Here is a 25,296-nt window from a genome sequence, read left to right as displayed (position 1 = left end):
ATTTTATATTATGTTATTTTCACCCTTAAAGTGATATGAAGGAAATTTTTAATATTAAAGATCCAGATAAAAATAATTTCTTTTAAAAAAATACCAAGCCCATACTAATGTACTTTTCTGCATTTTAATTTATTGTATTTATTAAAATATCCTGGATCAACAATCAATATATGGAATAATGACAAAGTATAAGCAAGTATTCTGATTAATTTGGGATAATGAAATGTTTGTACCTAACCAATGAAGAATTTCTGAAATTTTATTAAATAGTTGCTTAAATATTTCTAGGAGCCACAAGTATTTGGAAAGATTTTGACCTTCATAATTGGCTTGGATAAATACATGACTAATCACTTGAGTTTGCACATTTGGGTTACAACTTCGTGAATGTATCTGGTACTGGTGATTAAAGTTATAGGCTGGTCACAAGTGGCAGTTTCTCCCTATGAATGCACATGCATTTGTATGTTTATTTACCCTTCCCCTGCCCACAGTTGGACGGCCTTTCTGAGTGATGTTTTTAGGATCTAGTTTGACCATTATATGCCTTATTATTATTATTATTCAATTGTTAGAAATAATAGAATTGTATTTACTATTTACCTTGGTAGTAAATACCATATGATAAAAATATGCTAAATATTTCTTGGATGTCCTATAAAAGTAAATGCAGAAGCTAATGAGAGTGGTTTTTTCCCCCTACTTTGTTGAGTAACGTAATGTCTTTATTCTTTAATTTGTGAGTATGTGAACATGGATACTTTGTTGGTTTTTTTTATAGGACCGTTTACCTCTTGCTGTGGTAGGTAGTAATACTATCATTGAAGTTAATGGCAAAAGAGTCAGAGGAAGACAGTATCCTTGGGGTGTTGCTGAAGGTAAGGTTTTCTTCAGGGAATGATTTATTTCTAAAATCTCACAGATGTTACAGTAGCCTTGTTTTCCTCATAAGTACTTAGAGATCTTGTATCATACAGAGTTAGACAAGACAGAGTTAAATCATAACGTTTAATGGAGTGTTGCTGCCGTACCAACTAGCCCTGTTCCATCAAATCAGTTTTTATTTTCTTGTTTGAAAATGTGTAATTCAGGGTCAGGGTCTTTTATTGGGGCCTAGTTTGCTTCCAAAGATCTAATGAACTGCATGAAATGGACTGTTTAGGGAGAAGGTCTGTTCCTTCTGAGTTCCAGATGAGTCAGGGACATTCAAGAATGATTAAAAATGACATTTATAAGCCCACCCAAAATATTCATGGTCGTCTTTACTCATAACAAAAGCTCCTTTTTGACAGCACATCTTTGGAATCGTGAATTTTCATTATTAAAAAATTTTGCTTTTCATTTTTGTCATTTTTAAATACTAATAAAAATACAACATCAGACATCCAGAGCCCTCTTGGCAGCAGGGGTGTTTTCTCAGATTTGCGGTGATATTGCTTTAATCTCAATGCTTGTATAGTAAGTTATTGAGTCATCATTGTTTTTACCTGTATCTTGTTTCCAGATCTGTATCTTACCCAGGCTGTGATTTTAGAACTTACATACAACTTAGAGATTATGCAAGCCCTGTTGCTTTCTATATTGAGTTTAAAGTGTCTTCTTTCCCCATAAAGCAGTATTTGATTATTATCTTTAACAGTGCATTGTTTTAAAATACTGAAATTTGTAGCTTTGGGCTTCCTTTGCGTTTTGTTTACTTTAAATAAACTTTTCAAAAGTAGTCTTTTTTCCCCACAAGCCATACTACTAAATTTTAAAAATGTATTCTGTGGTAGAGTGTTACGTTTATTCTCTACTAATGTGAAAATATGTGATTTCTCCATTCAAAATTTCAAAGTTGGTGATTTCCACAGAGCTCATTTGTATAGTGTAAGTATCTGTTATGGCCTTATGTAGCTTACTATTTTATTGTTAAACCTTCATTAAAAATTGAACTAAACTGTTTCGCATATTTTATCATTGTTCTGTTTAAATTCGTGTGGCATTACCTTTGAAAAAGGTCTAGCTTTAATGGAAATCATTGGTCTGTTTTTTTCCTACAGTTGAAAATGGTGAACATTGTGATTTTACAATTCTAAGAAATATGTTGATAAGGTAAGTGTTAATATGATAAAAATGGCTTAAGGTTTTTTTTCTTTTTCCAAATAAGGGTGCAGTTGGACAGAGTTGTATTTTTTCTTTTATAAATGTAGCTAAATTAATTTAGTATCTTTATTCTAGCAGTACACATATATGAAGAAAACTTGGATCCTTTCTTGAAGCTTTTGAAGTCATTAGCAAAAATACTATAAATAAGTTAAATAGGGTTCATAGGAAGATTGCTTGACTTGTATCACTCTCTTAGTGTTGAAGTTTAATACTGAAGTAAGTATATGGAAGGTAAACTAGGAAAGGCTCTTCTTGACTAATATCAAGAACTGGAAAAACTGGAAGGGAAGTCTAGTTTTTAAGTCCAAAGCCAGTGTTTGAATGCTAAATGATGCATAGCATACTACCCGGTCAATGAAGCATCCTGGTGTACTGGAACACAATCAGGAAAACTGATATCCTAGCCAATGTGAAAATATGCCCAAGTTATACTTTGTACAACAACTGAAAGAGAAAGCCTGTGACAGAGGACTGTGAGGTCATCCTGATGAAAGGACCTAGATTTGAATTCAGAAAGCAGCAGCAGGGGGGAAATCATGAAGATAGTGTTTAGTAGGATTAGAGCATTTGTTGAAAAGGCACAGAAAAGGGGTAGGAAGTAAAATTTTAGGGTTTTCATGCTCTTTCATCTTCTCATCTCATGCCCTGTTTTCGCTTAGCACATTCATCTTGCCTCTCTAGGCTTTTCACTTCCTGTTTACTATCACTAGTGAGTATGTGAGAGACGATGGCCCGGCCTTTGAAGTGGAAACTTGACAATATAGTTGAAGAAGTAATATAATGACACTTTTAAACATGGTGACAAGAAAAGGCAAGGAAATTAGCCAAGGAGAAACTTATGTGTTGAAGTGTGTTTTCATCAAGTCTGACAAGAGGGCCTCCAAGGCAGTGGAAGTATTCGGAGAGAAGAGCAAAGGCAAATTGGGATGAACTGTTCACCCTCAGCCATCAGATGTGGTAGGAAATGGCTGCTGCCTGGCTTAAGTAGAGAGTGGTAGAATTCTGGATGTAATTATTATAACTATAAAGAAGATGACTGTATTAAGGGACAGAACTTAAAAAGAGCTGAGACTTTTGAAAAACCCGGACTTAAGACTAGAGGCCAAAAAAAACCAAAAAACTCAAAACTGTGTAAATGTCAGATAACAGGAAATGTATAAAAGTAATTGAATGTTACATTCATTTTATTCACAAAGGGGAAGAGAGTGTTTCAAGGAGCTGCATTGTGAAGTAACAGTAGATATTTTTCTTGACGTAATGGAGGAGAAAAGCACTATATGTTTGGCTCCTAGAAGGGATTTTTGGTGAAGTGGTTAAGATGGAAAAGAGCTGATGTAGAGAGCTCCAGGTGGAATGTGTGATAAGGAAGGGAAGGGTCAGGTGACACAGGGCACTGCCATGCCTTGTGTATCCAGAAGCACCGCATTGGTGAAGGACAGCTTTAGAATAGCTCGGGTGCATTTAACATCGCAGGTTGTTAAAAAGCAGGGAAGTCATGCACTGTATGGCTTGTCTCCAAGTATATACCTTACATATGATAGAAGTTCCCTTAATCAAATACTGCAATCATGGAACAGATTGAATAAGAAGAAATTTACTGTGAATTTTCTGAGTTTAAAAACAGCTTGAAATATTATCTGAAATGTCCCCCCCATTCATTAATTTATTAAAACTTCAGATATTACCACTGCTTAATAAAAAAAGCAGCATCTTCTAGGTTTATATGATCTTCAGTTTATTGTTCCTTCTCCAGTAAAATTAAATACATACTACAAAGAAGAACACTATCATAGAAAGGTCTTCTTCAGTAGGTGCCTTGAGATGTATGACTCTTAAAAATCTCAAGTTTTAAATTTTTACTTTCCATGATAGAGTTTTATAGGCATAGGGCTTCCCCCATCTTCCTCCTTGTCCCCTCCCTCCCTCACGCTGCCCAGAGTCCCCTGCATTGTACAGTAATACTGTCCTTCAGCTGCAGTCCCAACTCCAGCATTCTGCTCCTGACATGTGCCGTGACATTGTAGGTGTAGGCAATGATAGAGAATCTTGTTATCAAGGTTATTAACAGTTTAATGGGGGGGGTCTTCGTTGTTTCCCAGTACTCTGGTTTCTATGACACTATCATTTATGAGAATACATGTGAATTTCTTTACCTAAAGATTTTGTATTTTGGGTGAAAATTGTCTTAAATCAGAGAGAATATGTGATATTTGTCCATTTGGGACTGTCTTGTTGCATATAGTATAATTTCATTTTTTTAATTGCTGAGTAGTATTCCTTGGAGTAGATATACCATAGTTTCCTTCTTTTTTTTTTTTCCTTTTTCCGTGGGATTACCGTAGCTTCTTTAGTCCTCTTTGGATGGGAATCTGGGTTGTTTCCATGCATTTTTAAAATCTCTTTCAAGTCTGTTCTTTTATCTTGATCTGTTTTGAATGTAAATGAAGACAGATAAAAAAGAATGCTGTTATCCTTAAGAATAATGCTCTTTTTAAGTCTGAAATCTTTTTTGAAAGATTTTGCTGTTGCATAAAAGCCTTGCTAATAGTAACAAGCTCTTGCTGTTTATGCCAGAACGCACATGCAGGACTTGAAAGATGTCACCAATAATGTGCACTATGAGAACTACAGGAGCAGAAAACTGGCAGCTGTGACCTACAACGGAGTTGATAACAACAAGAATAAAGGGCAGCTGACTAAGTAAGTATATCGTTTTTTCTTTCAGATAAAATAATCATATTGTTTCATTTTCATCAAATTTCTTCTGGTTACTCAGAAATTTGGATAATGTTTGAATGCACAACAGTGCAACTTTATATTGTCAAACTTTTTTTTGAATTGTTGAAGGAATTATTTTATTTTCTTGTTTCTTTGGTGAAACAGTCGTGCATTGTTTTCTGGTCATTTGCCATCTTTATACTTCATATAGTAGACATCTGAGAGAGCAGACAGCTTCTTTAACAAATCAGGGTTGGTGGTGTTTTGTTTTTGAGGAAAAAGAGCAGTCACTAACCCATCTAATGTACTCTTTAAGGAAAATAGCCATTGAGCATCTGCTTCGTACCAGCTGCTTTTCAAACTGAATCATCTTGATAGATTGTTTACTAACATAACATATCTTAATGAAACGAGGGACAGGCTGGGTCAAAAGAAGGAATATTTACTTGAGTATATTCTTGGTTACCTCCTCTTTTGCTGTTGCATACTTCCAAGCAGTGAATTAGCTACATGTGTGGATTTCTTCCTTTGGTTATTAAAGTGATGTTAGTAACTACCCAGCGTGTAGTGTTGCCCTGGTGAGCCTGTCCCTCCAGCTCCACGTGGTGGTTCCGTGAAGAAGCAGTGGTGCTTGGTGAGACCAGTACCATTCCAGTGAACTCCGTGTGTGCCCGGCTTGCCTTTCACTAGGGATTGGTGAAGATCGTAACTGTAACGAAAACTTTTCAGTAACGTGTTTATTGCTAGGTTTTGTCCAGTGTTAATAGATGATCTCAAAGGATTATTATCTATAAAAATGAAAAACACAGTATCTCAAAGTAGTTTTTACCCTGTTTTTTGGTGCAGTAAATATATTGTTTAATGAAGTACAAAAATGTCCTTTTTTTATGTGTAGAATTCGTGATTTTATTTTTGTGAGGTTGAGTGCTTGAGAAAAAGGTAAGGCTTTACTTTCTTAGCAAATTTTCTATTAAATAGCTTTATTTAGCCCAGATATATAAGAATACATCATATTCATGCTATCATTATATCCTAACCTACTTTAAACATTTTCATTAGCTTATGAACTTTATATCTATTTGGAATAAAAACATACACAAAACTGATAATTTTTCAATTTGTTGAAGGTATATGATATATATTTTACATACATTTTTGCACTTTGAATATTTAGGTTTTCCTTTTAAATACTTGTTTATGTCCTAAACATAAATTATTTTTCTCACATTTCTAACATATGCAAGGCTTTTAAACAGTACTCTGAGTTTATTCCTGCTTTTGGATACATATAAAGTAATTCAGAGAAAAAAAAATAAACCTTATAATGTCAATAAAAACTTTTCTGTTCATATAAATGCTGTGTGAGCTACTTGTGAAAACCATAGAAAGTAAAATTTCCTTGAAAGTGAAGAAACTCCAAAAAGTTCATAGAGAATTGAATTAAAAGAGAAAGTTTTCTATGAACTTTGTGAAGACCTTGAATATATCCTAATGAAACGAATCCTGACTAAACTTTGCCTTTGAAAAAAGACAAACGTTTGACAGGAACTAGCATATTATTTTGTGTTAGAAGTTTTATAGATTGAGTTAACTGGAAAATACCTGTTTGATAAGTGAGGTGTGTACTATATTATTGAATAACAGTGAATTTAAATGAAATGATTGGAACTTTCATTCATTGATTGTATTTCTTGTTGTCTTAATAATATTAGCAGTTCCAAAAAAATTCCAGTTCTTTTAAGTCATTTTTAGTAATTTTTGGTTTTTCAGCTAATACAAAGTGATTTTATTTACTGCTAACTATATATCCAAGAATTACAGAAAATAAAGACTGATTGAAATGTGTGAGGTTTGCACCTGAGTTAAGACGTCTCACTGGTGTTCCCTTTGTCTTGCTCCCACCAAAGATTGCAAAGATTGAGGTTGTGAGGATCCTAGAAATGAAAAGACAGAATCAAGACACACAGATTGGCGATCCTCCAGCTGTTCACGGGGTTCCAGATAACCATGTCTCCAACACTTTGCCTTTAAAAATACTTAATGCTGGCAGCTTCAGATGATTTTTAGGTTTATGTTGTGTGCTAATCACCGGGGAAGATGCCTGTGTTTGTCACCTGGGGTTTTATATATGCCTGGACACTGAATCTCACAGCAGGAGTGGGTGAGAGGGAGTAGGGAGTAGGTGTTCTTGAAAGTAAGGGAGGGCAGTCTGTCAGCTGTGAATTCTTTATTTTAGTTAAGAGTTTATTTGGTACTGAGTATCTGGAAATTGATTGTCTTAAAACTGGTCATGCTGCAGAAACTCTTGGAAGTCCATGAATCAAGTCTGCTGTTTGATAACCTCGCTAGGCTCTGCTCCTGCTAAACTGCCACTTACTGCTTTCTTTGTTACTTCTTACGTTCCCTAGAGAGGGCCTCTGTAGGCAATTGGAGAACAAAACAAAATGAATTGATAATAATGTCATTGATTTGACAGCTGACTGCCGGCAGGCCTGATTTCTCATTGCCTTTAAGCAACACTTGTGTCAGTATACAGGGGATCTTCAAATGAGGTTCTGGTTGAGAAATAAATTAACTAGCTCTTGCATATTTTGTCATTAAGTTTTGATTAGGGCAGGCAAATACCTTCATTATTTTGGTTTGAAATTATACATTTATCTTTAATTGCTTCTTTTAGTAGGGCTTAATTTTTTTTTTCTTCTAAGATCTGTTTTATTAATTTCAAAGGCACGGAGAGAGAGAGGCAAAACTTTGATCAGTTGGTTCTGCAAGGACTGGGCCTGGGCCTGGCTAAAGCCGGGGATCTGGAACTCCATCCTGTGGCAGTGGCAGGGCCCACACACCTGTACCAGGCCTGTTAGCAGGGAGCTGGATCAGCAGTGGAGCAGCCAGGAATTGAACTGGTGTTCCGACAGGGAGAGATGTCCTTGCAGGTAGCGGCTTAGTTCTCTGCAGCACAGCACCTGCCACCTGGCTTCCTCTGAATGTGCTGTAAGTCAGTGTCTTTTGATGTTTTAGATGGGATCCAGTTGAAAGCATATATGAAATAATCAGTTTTACTATTTTGATTTTTCTAAATTTATTTATTATTGGAAAGGTAAATTTCTAGAGAGAAGGAGAGACAGAGAGGAAGATCTTCTATTTGCTGGGTCACTCCCCAAGCAGATGCAATGGCCAGAGCTAAGCCGATTCGAAGCCAGGAGCCCAGAGCCTCCTCCAAGTCTCCCACAGGGATGCAGGGTTTGGGCCATCCTCTACTGCTTTCCCAAGCCACGAGCAAGGAGCTGGATGGGAAGTGGAGCAGCCGGGCTACTGTGTCAGGCCCACTATTTAGGTATTTTAAACGTTTAAATTTTTGATTAAAAGATTTTAAAACATTGCTTGTTTTTCTGCAATCTCCTATTTAAGTCAGACTGTAGAAATAATTTGCTAGTGTTTAGATAATTTGTTAACTTTTTCATGGGCCCATTATTCTTTATAAGTACATGAATTATCTATAATAACCATAGATGGCTTATTAATGAGGAAGACTATATATCTAACTTTAAGATAGCCATAATACAGGGCTAGCATCTAACCAAGTGGTTAAGAGCTGCATTCTACCTTGAAGTGCCTGGCTTCAGTTTCTGGCTCCTTGTAGAAGCAGATGGTGACTAACAAAATGGGGTTACACACACACACACACACACACACACACACCCTGGAGGAAGCAGACGGTGACTAACGAGATGGGTCTATACACACACCACCACCACCACCACCTGCCCCCGGGGCTGAATTGACTTCCCCCTCCTGGCTTCAGCTTAGTCTAGTTATCTAGAATTATTTGTCAAATTACAGCAGTGTTGTTGGATAATCTGATTTGCTAATACATACTTGTTCAATTACTGAAGACTGTAAATTCAAGAACAGTTATGCTAAATTATTTTCTAGATCTGAAATACTTTTGTAGAGGAGTGGGGGGAAGTAGGTGCATATTTAGTAACACTGTCCAAGAGCTCAGAGAGCTCCATCATGAACTTGAACAAGATGTTAGTAGAAGATTCTCATTCACTTGCAAATTTATTTCAACTGCAACTTTCTAAGTTCTAAGCTTGTGTGCTTGACTCAGTTTCATTTTTTTTAAAGATTTATTTATTTTATTACAAAGTCAGATTTACAGAGAGGAGGAGAGACAGAGAGGAAGATCTTCCGTCCGATGCTTCACTCCCCGAGTGACTGCAACGGCTGGTGCTGTGCCGATCCGAAGCCGGGAACCTGGAACCTCTTCCAGGTCTCCCACGCGGGTCCAGGGTTCCAAAGCCTTGGGCCTGCTCGACTGCTTTCCCAGGCCACAAGCAGGGAGCTGGATGGGAAGTGGAGCTGCCGGGATTAGAACCGGCGCCCATATGGGATCGCAGGGCGTTCAAGGCAAGGACTTTAGCCGCTAAGCCACACTGCCGGGCCCTTGACTCAGTTTCATTTTCAGAACTTCTGATTAATGGCTTAATTGGTAAAATACACTGTAGGTTTGCCTATGGAAGTATTTTCTTTTGGCATAAAAAATACCCTTAGATAACATTTTAATTTTTTTTTTAAGATTTATTTATTTTTATTACAAAGTCAGATATACACAGAGGAGGAGAGACAGAAAGGAAGATCTTCCGTCCGATGATTCACTCCCCAAGTGAGCCGCAACGGGCCGGTGCGTGCCGATCCAAAGCCGGGAACCTGGAACCTCCTCCGGGTCTCCCACGTGGGTGCAGGGTCCCAATGCATTGGGCCGTCCTCTCCTGCCTTCCCAGGCCACAAGCTGGGAGGTGGATGGGAAGTGGAGCTGCTGGGATTAGAACCGGCGCCCATATGGGATCCCGGGGCGTTCAAGGCAAGGACTTTAGCCGCTTAGGCCACGCTGCCGGGCCCTGATAACATTTTAATTTATAATAATTGCAACAATAAGTCATCTTAATCACAGCAGTACATTTTATCTTCATTCACTTTTTAAAGAAAAAAATGATGGTAATGCTTCTTCTTTCTGTTATTTAACACTCTTAATGTCTTAGAGAAGAGTAGTGTGATGGTCAGATATTTAGCCTGTGAAGGAGAGAAGTAACCATGATCAGGGTATGTCAAATCGGGTTAAAGTTACTTTGAAGTTATGGATAAAATGCAAGTTTTAAAATATATGTGTACATCCATGTTTATTAGGTCGGGTGGCAGGGAGACAGATCCTTCTCTCTGCCTGCAGCAGCCGCGTTGGCAAAGCAATTTAAGAGTCTAACACACCATCCTGGTCTCCTCTCCGTGACAAGTATCCCTGTGCTTGGAACATTGTCTGTTGCCTTCCAAGAAGCATTAGCTATTCAAGCAGTAATTAACCCACTGGTGCCGCAATGTCTACCCCCAGTTCAAGCTGTTAAGCCATGAGTCAATTATTTTTTAAGGCCATTTTGTTGAGATAAAATTCGCCTGTTTAAAATGGGTAATCTAATGGTCAAAAGACTGTATTTAGAGGCGAAGTAAATGTGTTTTGGCTACAAAGTCAGAGAAGTGTTTGGTTATCTCTAATAATTTTCAGAGCTCCTTAAATTCATGGAGCCCATTTTGCTTCTCACTTTTGGGGCTTAGTAGGGCAGGATCTTATTTACTAGTGTTGCCATAAAGCTCACCTACAAATGTAGCTGAGTGTGAAATGTGGAGCACCATTGTACAAAACCACTTGAATCCATGGGCTTTCATGCTAGTATTTATTTACTCATTGTGTATATGAGAGAGAGAATGAATCACTGAACATCTTTTAAAGCCTAAAGTTCCTTAAATAATTAAGTTAAATGAAATGAATTTCAGGAGCATCAAAGTTATTTTGAAGAGTCTAGAAATATTCTGCAAACCTAAGAGTTGTTCCTAGCTTACCAATTCACTTACCAACGAGTTATGCATTATAGTTTTCATTTCTAGGTGTTCGATGATAACCTTCAATGTTCATTACAGGAGTCCTCTGGCACAAATGGAAGAAGAGAGAAGGGAGCATGTAGCTAAGATGAAGAAGATGGAGATGGAGATGGAGCAGGTGTTTGAAATGAAGGTCAAAGAAAAAGTCCAAAAGCTGAAGGACTCTGAAGCTGAGGTAATCGCCGGATTCAGCCCATCGTTACAGACATACTACTCTGTTTAAAATAGCAGTCTCGGTAAAACCTACAGATAACACAATCTGTACCGTAAGAAATACTGCTTTAGTGCTCTACTATATGGAATGGAGAAATATGAGTGCTTGGACATGGTATACCAGGTAGGAGAAGAATATCATAGTAGTAAGAATACTTAACAGTGAGTTAGTCAGACTTACAATGATTAAGTTTGGATTATGAATGAGGAAACTATTGAGTAATTCCATATAAGCGGTATAAGAAAACTGCTGATCACAATTTTGAGTGGTTGTTTAAACACTCATGATGGGATAATAGTAATGGGTTATAATTATTTGTATTTGAATGAGAAAGAAAGAAATAGCCTTAATGAAATAAGGACATGCCTACATGTATTAGAGACAAAGAAAATGAAGGGCTATGATACTCTTTTTAATTAATTTATGTATTTGAAAGGCAGAGTTTCAGAGAGAGAAAAATCTTCCATGTATTGCTTTACTCTCCAAATGGCCGCAGTGGCCTGGGACTGGGTAAGGTTGAAGTAGGAGCTGTATTGGAAGTGGAGCAGCCAGGACCCAAACCTGGTGCTCATACGGGTTGATGGGATTGCAGGCGCTGACTTCACTGACTATGTCACAGTGCTTTTCCCTATATGATAGTCTTATAAGCAAGTCGGGCTTTATTTTTACAATATAGTGTCAAAGTAATTGCCGGTATTACAGCATTGGTAGGGTAGTAACCCAACAGCATAGCACATATAGCTACTCCCTTCAGCTCCCCTAGATGTTCGGGCATACATCTAATGTTTGTTTTTTAAGATTATTTTCATTTGAAAAGCAAAGAGAAAAGGGAGAGGCACAGGTCTTCCATCCACTGGTCACTCTCCAAAGGCCACAATGGCCAAAAGCTGGGCCCATCTGACGCCAGGAGGCAGGAGCTTCTTCTGGGTCTCCCATGTGGTTACAGGGGCCCAACGACTTGCACTGTCCTCTGTGGCTTCCCCAGGCTCATTAGCAGGAACCTGGTTTGGAAGTGGAACTCAACCGGAAATCAAACTGGTACCCATATGGGATGCCGGCACCAGAGGCAGAGCCTAACTTACTACACCATAGCACAGACCCCACGTCTAATTTCTGTTGAAAACCTTGGAGATATTTTCCTCAGTTCATAGGTAAAAAGAGAGAGAAAAATACAATGTAAGACTCCATGGATGAGTTGGCTTGATGTCAGAATACTAGGGAAAAAAACTATGGGTGAACTGAAAATTTTATTATGAATTTCTTTTCTTTTCTTTTTTTTTAAGATTAACTTACTTTTATTTGGAAAGTCAGATATACAGAGAGGAGGAGAGACAGAAAGGAAGATCTTCTGTCCAATGGTTCACTGCCCAAGTGGCCTCAACGGCTGGAACTGAGCCAATCTGAAGCCAGGAGCTTCTTCCAGGTCTCCCATGCAGGTGCAGGCTCCCAAAGCTTTGGGCCGTCCTCAGCTGCTGTCCCAGGCCACAGGCAGGGAATTGGATGGGAAGCAGTTCTTCCGGGATTAGAACTGGCGACCATATGGGTGCGTTCAAGACGAGGACTTTAACCGCTACTCTATTGTGCCGGTCCCATGAATTTCTTTCATTAGAAATTTGTTGCCACAACTAAAAACTTTTACCAAACTAAAAGTTTTTTAAAACTGTAAACTGACAGTTGTATGGAATTTTTTTCCCTTTTACTATATATGCTGCCAAAGCGAGCACTGGAATGTTTTTAAAAATACCCTTTAGTGATAAAATTTAATAAAATAAAATCTGCTTGGTATGGTTTCACTGATGTAATAATATTTGTGTCTAAATACATTAGGGAAATTCAGATCTGTTACATCCTCAGAGTTGATCAGATTTTTAAGGATTTATTTATTTGTTTATTTATATTGGAAAGACAGATATACAGAAAGGAGGAGATACAGAGAAAAAGATCTTCCATTCGCTTTCTCCAGGTCTCCCATGTGGGTGTAGGTTCCCAAGGCTTTCCCATCTTTAGCTGCTTTTCAAGGCCACAGGCAGGGAGCTGGATGGGAAGTGGAGCATCCAGGATATGAACCAGCGCCCAAGTGGGATCTCAGCAGTTGCAGGGCAGGGATTTAACTACTAGGCTATTGTACCATACCCTTGTTTTAGTTTTGTGATAGCTGTTTTGTGATAATATACTGGAAGTGTTATTAATTTTAAATATAACAGGATAATCCATAGAATAAATAGAGGGATTGTGACTTGTACTTTTACCTACATGCACGTAAGACAAAGGATAATTGCTTATTTGTAATAAAAATGCAGATAGGATGAACACTTGTAGGTGTTCATCACTTGTAACTCATCTTAAAAAATAGGACAGCACCAACTCCTCAGTCGAAGTCACTGTTGCCCCTCTATTGTGTCCCCCTTCTCTTCCAGAGCAACTGCTGTCTGAACTATGTCTGCATGGTTAGCCTACACTTATTTTTTAAGGATTTATTTTTATTGCAAAGACAGGTATACAGACAGCAACAACAGTCAGAGATACACGCATTACATCTCCAGACAGCAACAACAGCCAGAGATACACGCATTACATCTCCAGACAGCTACAACAGCCAGAGATACACGCATTACATCTCCAGACAGCTACAACAGCCAGAGATGCGCCCATCCAAAGCCAGGAGCCGCTTCTTCCACGTGGGTGCAGGGGTCCAAGGGCTTGGACCAGCCTGCTCTGCTTTCCAGTGCCACTGGATGAGAAGTGGAGTACCTGGGGCTTGAACTGGCACCAACGTGAGATGTCTGTATTGTAGGCTGAGGCTTAATGTGCTACTGCACTGGCCCAAAGCATTTTCTTTCTTTAGATTTTTTTTATTTGAAAAGCAACATGATTGGGGAGAGAGAAAGATCTTCATCCACTGGTTCACGTTGTAAATGACCGTAACAGGTGGGGCAAGATGGTCCAGGCCAAAGCCAGGAGCCTGAAACTTGATCCGTGTATCCCAAGTGGGTGGCAGGTCGCACACATCTGGGCTGTCTTCCTTTGCTTTCCCAGATGTGTTTGCAGTGAGCTAGATTAGAAGTAGAGCAGCTCAAGACTTTATAGGGACTATATGAAATTCTTGCAGGGAGTATAATAAATATGACTTAAAAAATAAGAAAACAAATAGCATGTAAAATTGCATCATGCAAATTCAAAATGTTAACTCAGCAGCATAATAAAATCTTTAATAGAATGTAGTTCCTCGACTCTTGAAGATTTGAGTAGTCCTTGGTGTTCACTATAGTAGGATATCTGTTCTTCTTAATTTGTTGACATTTTCTTCAGAAATTGGTGCCTAAATGAAAACATTTCTCTATTGCTCTGTGAAATCTCCGCTCTTGATTTCTGCGTGTACTTGCTTGGATGTTTCCCACTTAGCTCCAGTGTTACCTGCAGCATTTATTGGCAGCACAGGAAGGATCCACCTGATTATTAAAAATTTAGAGTTCCTGGTCTTGGCACCCAGAGATTCTAGGTCTGCAGGGTGTATACAGTCTTGCTTTCTCTATTTTCAGTAAGTACTCCAAGTGATTCATATGAACGAAGCCCAATGTCAGAACCACGATGTCACAGGAACCAGGAAACCTTAATGAGATCTTGGAACTCTTAGATCATTACCCACCACTTCCTTTACACCTGTCTCGGCTTTCGCAGTTTGGAATTAAGAGACAGATTTTAGACTTGACCACTCTTGGGCTAGTGAGCCCATCTGTCCAAAGGGAGCAGTGAAATCTTCCTTGCTCAGCTTCCAGTGTATCAATAAACAGAAAAATGAAATGACTGCTGTACAGTACCACTCAGCTGTAAGTTTGTTGTATTTTTATGCTTATTTCCCAGGATTCCTGTCTAGGGCCACTGGCCTTTGAGGTGACAGGTCTTACAGTGGACGGACGCTCCCCAGTGCCAGGCGTTCCTCTGATACAGTGTTCATTCTCTTCGCATTAGAAAAACCTGGGTGAAATTCAGTTCTGCACTGATGCACTAAGTCCTTTTGTTTTATATCTTATGCTGTAATTTAGCTCCAACGGCGCCACGAGCAAATGAAAAAGAATTTGGAAGCACAGCACAAAGAATTAGAGGAAAAACGCCGCCAGTTTGAGGATGAGAAAGCAAACTGGGAAGCTCAACAACGTATTTTAGAACAACAGAACTCTTCAAGGTAACTAATGTTAGATCCCTAAGAAATTTGTGTATTAATGTTTAAACTTTTGTTTCCCTATTTATTATGAAAACCTTAGAATCTACACATATAAAAAGTCCTCACTCATTAATTATGTATCCCGAGAATCCGTATTTTCATGGAGGAGTGTGGCTGGGTGGCGGTAGCAGTGTGTGTGTGCTGTAGCAGGGTTGTTTGCATCTGTTTCCCACGGCTTCAGCTTCCCAGGCTCTTCAGCAGCTTCATTATGTTCGCCCCGGTTATCGCCACAGTCAGTGAGTGTATCAGGGTGAACCATGGTGGTGGTTTTTCCATGTGGGGACGTATAGAGGCCCTCACATTCTAGAGATCTTCTATATATTTTGGAATCTATTTCAATTGTTTTGAATGATGTCTTCAGGATAAACTGCTGGATATCTAATATATGGTTTTTTTCTTATTAGTTCCATTCAAAATGGGAAAGAGTTGCATCCTGTTAAGATTCTGTAATTTACCCTTCTAAAGACACATTTGTTCTGTAACACTTTCCTAACATTGTCCTTCTGATGCCTTTTTCCCTAAACATAATGCCAGTACGTCTGTAAAAGCAGATGCATTTCAGGCTGCAAAGAGCAGTGGAAGAAAAACCTCAGTTGATCCTTTTCAATTTGTGCAGCTTCATTTGGGAAGAATTATATGTTGGAATTGGATTTTGCTGTGTCTTTTTAAACTGCTTACCCCGGAATTTTGGCAAATAATTTGTATTTTAAAAAAGATACTACCCATAGGCTAGCTCGTCTGCATTGTTTTACTTTTTGCAGTTTTTTAAAATGAGGAAATGGATTTGAAAATCTATCCTAATTGTGAGTTTGCTATTGCCGCCGTGTTTTGTCTCTTAAAATTTTTCTGTGATGATTCACCTTCATTTTTTATTTTGTTGCAATCATTTAGAACCTTGGAAAAGAACAAGAAGAAAGGGAAGATCTTCTAACTCTCCTGACCACCAGTTCCGCGAGTTGCCAATATGCCAGCTTGGACGTCAGTGTTTGTTGGATCCGTTTGACCAATTTGCACCAATTTTATCCATAATGATGGATTTAACAGCATGACAAAAGTTATTTTTTTGTTCTTGATGGAGATTAAGATGCCTTGAATTGTCTAGGGTGTGGTGTACTTAGAAAATAACAGCTCTGAGTACCTTTCCTGGTTTTGTTTTTTGTTTTTTTGTTTTTGTTTTTTTTTTAATTATTAAACAGATGTCTTCAACTTAATGCAAGAGAACATTTTACTGTTGTACAATCATGTTCTGGTGGTTTGATTGTTTACAGGATATTCCAAGATAAAAGGACTTTGGAAAGTTTTCATTGAGGATGAATTGCCATAATATGATGCAAACTATGCTTCTCATAATTATAATGCAGAGGTTCCATTCAGTGCAGCATATACAATAATGTAATTTAGTCTAACACAGTTGACCCTATTTTTTGACACTTCCATTGTTTAAAATACACATGGAAAAAAAAAACCTATATGCTTACAGTGCACCTAGAGCTTTTTTATAACAGACTTTTTTTGTTTGTTTGTTTGTTTGGATTCTTTAAATATATATTCTCATTTAGTACCCTCTTTAGCCAGACTCATTATGCTTCATTTCTGAAATAACATTTAATTTAGATATTTTCCATATATTGGCCCTGCTAAAATAGAAAGTAGCATCTTTCGTATGGTAGGAACCAACAAGCAAACTCCTATTATTCCCTTTTTACACTTTATGGTAAGTAGCAGGGAAAAAATGCATTCATAGATCATTTCTAGGCAAAATTGTGAAGCTGACGACCAACCTGTTTCTACCTATATGCAGTGTCTATTTGGCTAGAAATGGGGAAAGGCCTCTTGAAGGGAGAAAAGCCACCAGTCTGCATTTAGCTGTATTCATATATTGCATTTCTGTATTTTTTTGTTTGTATTGTAAAAAAATTCACATAATAAACAATGTTGTGATGTAATAGAGTGTGAGGTTTTATATTCTACAGTTGATGTACAGGAATAGAATACATTTTCAGAAGGAGCTTTTCAGCTTGAATTTGTCTCCTCCACAATTACATTTCATCTGTGTCTCATTTAGAATGTGCATTTACTCTGTTTTACTGCCTCCTATTAAAATGGTTATTTCTATGAGGACAATTTTCAGGTCTTTCAGATAAGACGTACCTTAAAATGCATGGAAATGGAATTTTTTAAAAACTGAAAGAGGTTAGTATAATTTTCTTTAACATCAAATCTTAGCATGTTTTATGACATACAATTCAGTGTATTACTTTAAAATGTTTCATCACATCTGTTGACCTTTTAAAATTAGTGGGCCAAGTAGAAAGAAATAATTTTATTAGCCCATGTATTGTTTGATTCAAATCTGAACATTTAGGTAAATCAGTATACTTGCTGTTTATTCCTTAAAACATGCTTAGTTATAAACTATAAAGCATATTATGGGATAATCATTCATAGTGTAGGTTTTGACTTTCCATAATTCATCCAAGAAACTGTTTCGAAAGTAGAGTTTGTGGGAAGCATGCCTTCGCGGGGCTGAGACACCACTTGGGACTGTGCCTGGTATGGAGCACTAGCCCCTGCAGGGACTGACATCAACACATGGAAGAGGCTCCTTCCTTCTCTCCCTCTCCCCTACCCAAAGAAATAAGAGGTTTAAAGAAGAAACATAAGAATGCAGATGGTCATTGAGTGCTGTCTACCCATCAAATTGAAATATCATTAATCAAACATGCGTGTGACACACGACCTACTCAGCAGCACAACACAGTGGATTGTAACTGCTTCCCCTTCGCATGGCTGGCTGCTACCTGCAGCTTACTGCCTGCTGCCCAATCTCACACCATCATAAAACTTAAAAACTATTTATGGTGAGTCATACTGTTTAAAGGCAGGGACTGCCAGTACTATAATGTACTGCATCTAACAGTACTGTAACTTCCATCCTCATTTGAACCAGCACTGGTTAAAAATTACAGAAAAGTTTTCTTATTGCTAAAATGCAGTTGATTTGGGGAAGGTAATGGGATGCAATTGGCTCCTTCAGAGAAGACACAGTGGGACGGTGCAGGTGTTGGGGTGTGTCCCGTGCAAGGTAGAGCTGCACTTGTTCCTGTAAGCCAATCTTTGTGCCAAAACTAAAGTCAGGGGTTCGGGAAGAAGTAGTGGGTTTCTTTTTTTCCCCTTTTATTCTTTGTTTTTTCCACTATTGGTGTTAAAAAAGATAGGTTGACTTCTTTTCCCAAAAAGCTTAGATTTCAGGGAGTGAAGAAGAGACTACTGAGTTTGGAGAATGCAAAACGACAGAATTTATTAAACAAAATAACTGGTTAAAGTACTGTGACTTTGGGAGGCTCCGTTCCTGTTGTCCTGGGCCTTTCTCTGAACCTGCAGCAGGACTTGTTCAGTAGCTTCCCTGAGTCCTGATTCTTGATCTGAGCCTTTGAAGTAGGCTCAGGATTGTGTTTGCTGAACGACCTGTGAAAAATTGTGTAAGAAAGCAGCTTAGAAACAGCAAGGCCGGTGATTCCTAAGCACCTCAACCTTGAGATCTGTCAGGTGGTACAGAGTTATGCTGCCACCTAATGGAGTGGGGTTAGATTGTTTCTTTACCAAATGCGCTGCTGATTGGTGTGACTTTGATAATGAATTTGATATGAAGCCTTATTAGATTGTGGCATAATGACCATGAATGCAGCCAAGTGCAGATGTTGGGTTTAGAAAGTTACATAGGTCGGGCCCGGCGGCGTGGCCTAGCGGCTAAAGTCCTTGCCTTGAACGCCCCGGAATCCCAAAGGGGCGCCGGTTCTAATTCCGGCCGCTCCACTTCCCACCCAGCTCCCTGCTTGTGGCCTGGGAAAGCAGTCGAGGACGGCCCAATGCACTGGGACCCTGCACCTGCGTGGGAGACCTGGAAGAGGTTCCTGGTTCCTGGCATCAGATCGGCGCGCACCGGCCTGTTGCGGCTCACTTGGGGAGTGAATCATCGGACAGAAGATCTTCCTCTCTGTCTCCCCTCCTCTCTGTATATCCGGCTTTCCAATGATAATAAAATCTTAAAAAAAAAAGTTACATAGGTCACACTTCCAAACCTGTCCTATTTGCCTTACTAAAAGTATTTTTGAGCATGTAATGATGATGACAATTTTTAAATGTTTAAATTTACTATTTTGTAAACATTGTGAAACAACTGTATACTTTTTTAAAAAAAAAAAGATTTATTCATTTATATTGGAAAGGCAGATATACAGAGAGGAAAAGAGACAGAAGAAGATTTTCCGTCCGATGGTTCACTCCCCAAGCGACCGCAATGGCCAGGCCTGAGCTGATCCGAAGCCAGAAGCTTCTTCCGGGTCTCCCACACGGGTGCAGGGTCCCAAGGCTTTTTTGGGGCTGTCCTCAACTGCTTTCCCAGGCCACAAGCAGGGAGCTGGGTGGGAAGTGGGGCCACTGGAATTAGAACCAAACGCCATATGAGATCCTGGTGCGTGCAAGGTAGACTTTCGCCACTAGGCTACTGCGCTGGGCCCCAACCTTTTTAAAGAAATAATATTTACCTGAGAGGAAGGCATGGCCTCTATTTGCTGATTCATTCCCCAGATATATGTGTGAGCCTTGACTGAGCCAGCGTCTGCCCTGGCAGGAAGCTAGCATAGGAGCTGGAACTGGAAATTGAACGCAGGCACACAGATGTGGGATGCAGGCATTTTAACAAGGGTGCGATTAGTAGGCCAAAGGCCCACCCCTGAAACCCCCCAAAAAGTACAAAAAGGGTAGCACTCTCTTCCCAATTTCCCAGTGAATTATTAGCACTCTTGCACCGGGAAGGCCATTAATCCAGGTAGCGTGTGCGCAGTCTATCGTCCAGGGCCCAAGACTGCTCTGACGAACTAGTTGCTGTGGAAGGAGACTTTGTCTCCTGCGGGACATTGAAATCCTCTCTGGTTGCAAACTTGCCAACGGACGCAAAAACCCTTGACTGAGGAAATGTCAGAAAGTTCATGGAAGAAAATAGAATTAAAAGATGAAATTCCTTTGCTGCACAAATTTTTGAAATTGTGCATATGAGGGGTCTTCCGAAAAGTTCATAGCGTGTGTTATGAAATGCATGGATTTCAGTTTTTTTGCACTGAAGTAAAATTACCTTTTAATCCCATTTTCATTACCCCTTTGAAAGACCCTCACACTTCATGTAGGATTTTTCCCATATCCTTTTTGTAATAGTGCTGTCCATTTATTGCATGCTTACTGTACTGCAGACAGTAGCAGCTTGCATTAACTTTGTTTAATCTGTAACAGCATCTTCATTTTACAGATGTGGCGCCTTGGAGACTTCCTGCAATGTGCCAAGAGGCGAGTGGTAACTTGCAAAGCTGGCGTTTGACTCATCTTGGTGCTAGCAGGCCCTGTGTGCTTGAGTCAGGCAGCCTTGCCGCCATGTGTCTGAGGTGTGTTCTGTGTAGCACACAGCTGTCTGGGCACCAGGAGGTCTGGAGGAAGGAACGTAGAACCCACTAATACCCTAGGTGCAGAGCCCATGTCACTTTGCCAAGCCCACCTCTCCTTGATTGGGTGAGGAGGACTTTGTGACTCACAGGAAAGCATTTGGACTTTGAGATTCTGACTTTGCAGGCTAGTGGAAGTGATGATCTGTTCGGGCCCTGACCTGGAACTACCATGTCTCCAGGCCTGGGGTGATTCGTTGTCGGTGTGTGTGTGGAGTGCCACGAGGAGTCCCTAGCTCTCAGAGTCGATGAGCGAGCATGTTTCTGCAAGGGCCGCCCCGGAGGAGCTCCACAGCTTTGGTCAGCAGAGAAGTGTGTGGTGCCAAGGTGGGTGTCAGGCTCTCAACTCAGGAAACACTGCTGCTTGTCAAACACTCTGGGCTCCCGTACTTGGGGATTCATCCAGAGTGCTCAAAAGTTAACAGCTGTTGTCAGCAGAAAAGGAGGGCCAGCAATGGCCTGTGTTCTTTAGAAGAGGCCTTTCAAAGCTCCACGGGAAGAATGAAGACTATTCTTGGCCTGAAAATGGCCCCGGGGCTGCTGGGTGTGGCCAGATGGCCAAGGGTCAAGTGAAAGGGGAGCATGACCTGGGCCAGGCTCTCAGAGCAGGCTGGAACCTCGCTGGCCGCACACGGACTCGGCATTGGTGGACCTGTCGCAATGCAGTGCCCCCCGAAGCCTGAATCCCTGGGGTAGAGAGAGGGAAGTAGCTGGCCCTCCGTGGAGCAGAGGTCCGTGAGCAGGGGGACCGTGAGCAGGCAGCAGCAGTACACTATTGTTCGCGCTCTCTTGGGAAGGGCTCCCTTCCAGGTCTGTCCCAGGGACATCTCCCCAGATATTCCCGAGTAAAGAGCAGAGCGCGGAATTCCCACCGAGTGGCTGTCATCTGGGGCACCAACCTGGCTTGGTGTAACAGAGACTTAAAATTCACTCCATTTAATTCTGTTGTCTTTGAATTTCATTGGCCTCTGATATTTAAATTCATGTTCCGCTCACTGGCATTGACGTCCCCTAACTCTTGGCTATGCCAGTAATTTAAGCAACTGGACAAATGGCAGGTGAAGCTGTTGTTTGGTTTTTTTAAAGATCTATTTATTTTTATTACAAAGTCAGATATACAGAGAGGAGAGACAGAGAGAGAGGAAGATCTTCCTCCGATGATTCACTCCCCAAGTAGCCAATGGCCGGTGCTGTGCCGATCCAAAGCCGGGAACCAGGAACCTCCTCCGGGTCTCCCACACGAGTGCAGGGTCCCAGGGCTTTGGGCCGTCCTCGACTGCTTTCCCAGGCCACAAGCAGGGAGCTAGATGGGAAGTAGAGCTGCCGGGATTAGAACCGGAGACCATACGGGATCCCAGCGCATTCAAGGCAAGGACTTTAGCCGCTAGGCTATGCCACCGGGCCCAGGTGAAGCTGTTGGTATGTGGCGTGGGCCTTGGTGTTACTGTGAGTCTCCTCCCCCCCCCCCCCATTTTCCAAAAGGACAGTATTTTATCTGTTGGGATGAAGCGATGGTTGTCAGTAACCCCACACCCGCCAGGGATCCATCTTCAAGATGATTGTACAAACCTGTGGCTTAGCACTTTTCCGAACAAACCCAAAACTAACGTGATTCACTGAAGTGGAATTCTCAGCTCAGACCTTTTGGCTGCTGGCCATAGATGCCAGCTGGCCACAGTCTAGGAACTCGTGTTGGCATTTCCTCTGCTGAACCTGCACCCATCCCATCAGAGCCTGCCCAGACCCGCTGTCGTACTCCGGAGCATGGAAGGTACAGTGTGGTCTCTATTCCGGTGGGATTGGCCTGATTACAGCTCCTGTCCTGAACGCTTCATCTTGTACTGCTGGGGGGGCGGGGGCTAGCTGCATCCCACCCACTGGGGAGGAACAGCTGAGAGTGTGCCAGCTGAGCAGCATGCCTGCTGACCCAGTGAGACAACTCCCTTGGAAGTCTGAGAGAATGAACAGAATCATAAAAGGGTACCCGGTGTTTGGAGCACCTGCTCTGAGCATGCAAGGTCCGTTACAGCTCCCGACATCCTGTGACACGGCCACGGAACTCCTCACTACTGGATTAGAACAGGGTTAGGTCTCCATTGTTGTGTAACAAATGCCTTCCAGTTCTGGCAGCAGTAACATTTAAACCGCAGTAAAGCTGTAACAATACCCTTTGTACTCTAGGCTTCTCAAGTGACCTGGCAGGTGAACTGAGGAAGAGGCTGTTTGGGTCTAGCTGGGACGTGCAGTAAATATGGTGGCCCAGGACATAGTCCACTTAGGGCCTGGATGGTGCCAGAAAAGTTTGCAACCAAGGTGACTGTAACATCACACTGGCTGTCACCTGTCAGTGTGTCTCCTGAGGACTGCCTGAGTGTCCTCATGACATGGTGGCTGGCGCCCTCCCAGGGCAGATGACCCTGGAGAGCAGCACAGCCCCAAGGGCAGCGTGACCCCGAGGCAGCGTGACTTCTCCGTGCTGGGCCTCTAACTCTTCCCTGGGGCGAGGATGGCGGGGGTCAGAGGGGGTCATGCAGGAAGACCTGGAGGACCAGAGGCTGCCACACGGGCTCCATCTGCTGAGTGGGCAGCTTTTCAGTCTCACAGAGAAGCCTACAGTGAACATGTCTGCGCAGGTATTACAGGCGAGTGTAAACTCCAACAAAGACCTTCACACCCATGGCTTCACACAGGTTCCTCTGCCAGTGCTTCTGGGTCCCAGGATTGTAGAGGGTCTTATGGCCTGTGCCCAGTGACCAAACCCAGGCCTCGGGGAACTCCTGGCGTACATTCCCACGCAAGCCCCCTATGTTGTAGAGGGTCCACTCCAGGGAGGTTCCGCTGGGTCCCCATTAGAGAGGGTGTTGCCGACGAGGTGAGGGAGAACCATGACAGACAACGGTACCCTTCCAGCCCTGGCACTGAAAACTCTCGCTCAGGGATTTGCGCCCCTGAGGAGCCCATGCTGCAGCTAACCTGAGCCTTGGAAGTGCATAGGCAGCCCAGGCCTCATGGACCAGCTGTGAGTACAGCAGTGGGTGATCTGCGGTGCCTGCCTATGGTGGCTGTCCCTGTACAGCTGCCCCCTCCTCACCGCCAGCTGCACACGGGCAGCCCCAGAGCCTGGACCCTCGGGAGGTTTCTCTGGTCACTGTCCCCACACCCAGAGCTCACCTGGACTGCTTCTGATGCTTGTACTGCTGTTGTTCTCAAAGTTGCGAACATCTGGGGAAGAGCTGTGGCCCAGTAAGCCTCAGCTTTCCAGATTTTTCCCCCGGCTCCCACTTTTCAGAGAGTACAGTTCAAGGACACCCCTTCCCCTTGCCTCTTAATAAAAGACGTAAAATGCAAACCATGAATTGGTCTTGCTGTGGACCCCCTCCTCTGCGGTGAAGGCTGGCTTTCATGGTGGTTGCCCATGTACAAGGCCTAGCACTCCAACTGCAAAACCCAAGCAGGATGAGCCAGGACCAGACCAGCCTTCCTGCATGGGGCCAGTAGACACTCCCCCTCCCCGCCCTGCTGTGGAGGTGCCTTTTCCCGCTGCCCCCCCAACACACATACTCACACCTCTCCCATTGAATACCACTGGTTCCTCATCAATTACTTGTCCCTGCTCTGGTCTCTCCTGTGGTGGGTGGGGCTCCACCTTTGGCCTGGGGTCAGCCTGGGTCTTCGGATGCTGCCCCAAGCTTTCTCCCCCAGGGGCTGTGACAGCACCTGGTCCATCCCAGGCCAATGCCATAAGAGGATACTGCAGTGGCTCCCCAGAGACCTCTCCCTCCTCCTGCGGTCAGGTTCAGGCCATGGTGGTCATGAGGTCATCCCCAGGGATCTCCCACTCCCCATCAGTGCCTGAACCCACTCATGTCATTACACCGGAACCAGCAAGCCCCGTGGTTTCATCCTCTGTCCCATTCCTCTCCTTTCCCAACCCTGTGTGCACCACCCAGTGGGCTGCGGATTACAACTCCAAGCTTAAAGTTTGTCTTAGGAGGGAATAAAAAAGAAAGAAAAAAGACACACACACACACACACACACACACACACACACACACCACCCCCCTGTACACAGTTCAGAGCTGGTTTATTTTGGATTGGATGGGTGGGGAGTAGAGGGTGGGACCACTACCTCTACAGGTTTCTGGCCTCTGACTTAGCACTGCCCCGGCTGCAGGGTGGTCTTCTTTTCCTCCTGCTAAGAACCAGGGTGGGGAAAGGGCCTTCCCAGGGGGTCTGCAGGCGTGTGGAATGAGCTGTGGGGCAACGGCAGGCTTATTGGCTCCCTGATGGCTCCAAGGAACAGACTGCAGCCTCTGCTTGTAGCATCCAGCCTGGCTGCTGGGTGCATGTGGTGTGCGGCATTAGGAGTCCCCAGGACTGCAGGAGGTGAGCTCAGCAGGAATTTGACCCTGAGCCCTCACCATGGTTCTTCTGGCTGCTTGAAGAGCTGATTGACAATGTCTGATAGACTGGCTGCGTGAATGTGAGCTGGGTGGGGACTTGCCTTCCCCCACCCCTGTGCACTTCCCACTTTTGCGCCTTTTAGAGGGAGCTGGTATCTGAAGATG

At 42.0% G+C, this 25,296-nt stretch overlaps 1 protein-coding gene across 1 annotated transcript in view; it reads left to right on the top strand.

Annotated features, from left to right (window-relative positions):
• Positions 1-17,179, top strand: part of SEPTIN7 (septin 7) — a 42,792-nt gene extending 25,613 nt beyond the window's left edge. Inside the window, exons 8-13 of the mRNA XM_004582370.3 lie at positions 782-878; positions 2,043-2,094; positions 4,723-4,848; positions 10,837-10,972; positions 15,055-15,194; positions 16,125-17,179. Coding sequence (XP_004582427.3) covers positions 782-878; positions 2,043-2,094; positions 4,723-4,848; positions 10,837-10,972; positions 15,055-15,194; positions 16,125-16,164 — 591 coding nt within the window. The 3' untranslated portion in view covers positions 16,165-17,179. The remainder of the gene's footprint in view (positions 1-781; positions 879-2,042; positions 2,095-4,722; positions 4,849-10,836; positions 10,973-15,054; positions 15,195-16,124) is intronic.
• The last annotated feature ends 8,117 nt before the right edge of the window (positions 17,180-25,296 follow it).

Source organism: Ochotona princeps, chromosome 20 (genome assembly GCF_030435755.1).
Source record: "Ochotona princeps isolate mOchPri1 chromosome 20, mOchPri1.hap1, whole genome shotgun sequence".
In the NCBI taxonomy this organism is placed as follows: domain Eukaryota; kingdom Metazoa; phylum Chordata; class Mammalia; order Lagomorpha; family Ochotonidae; genus Ochotona; species Ochotona princeps.
This window is presented reverse-complemented; position numbering and strand designations above follow the sequence as displayed.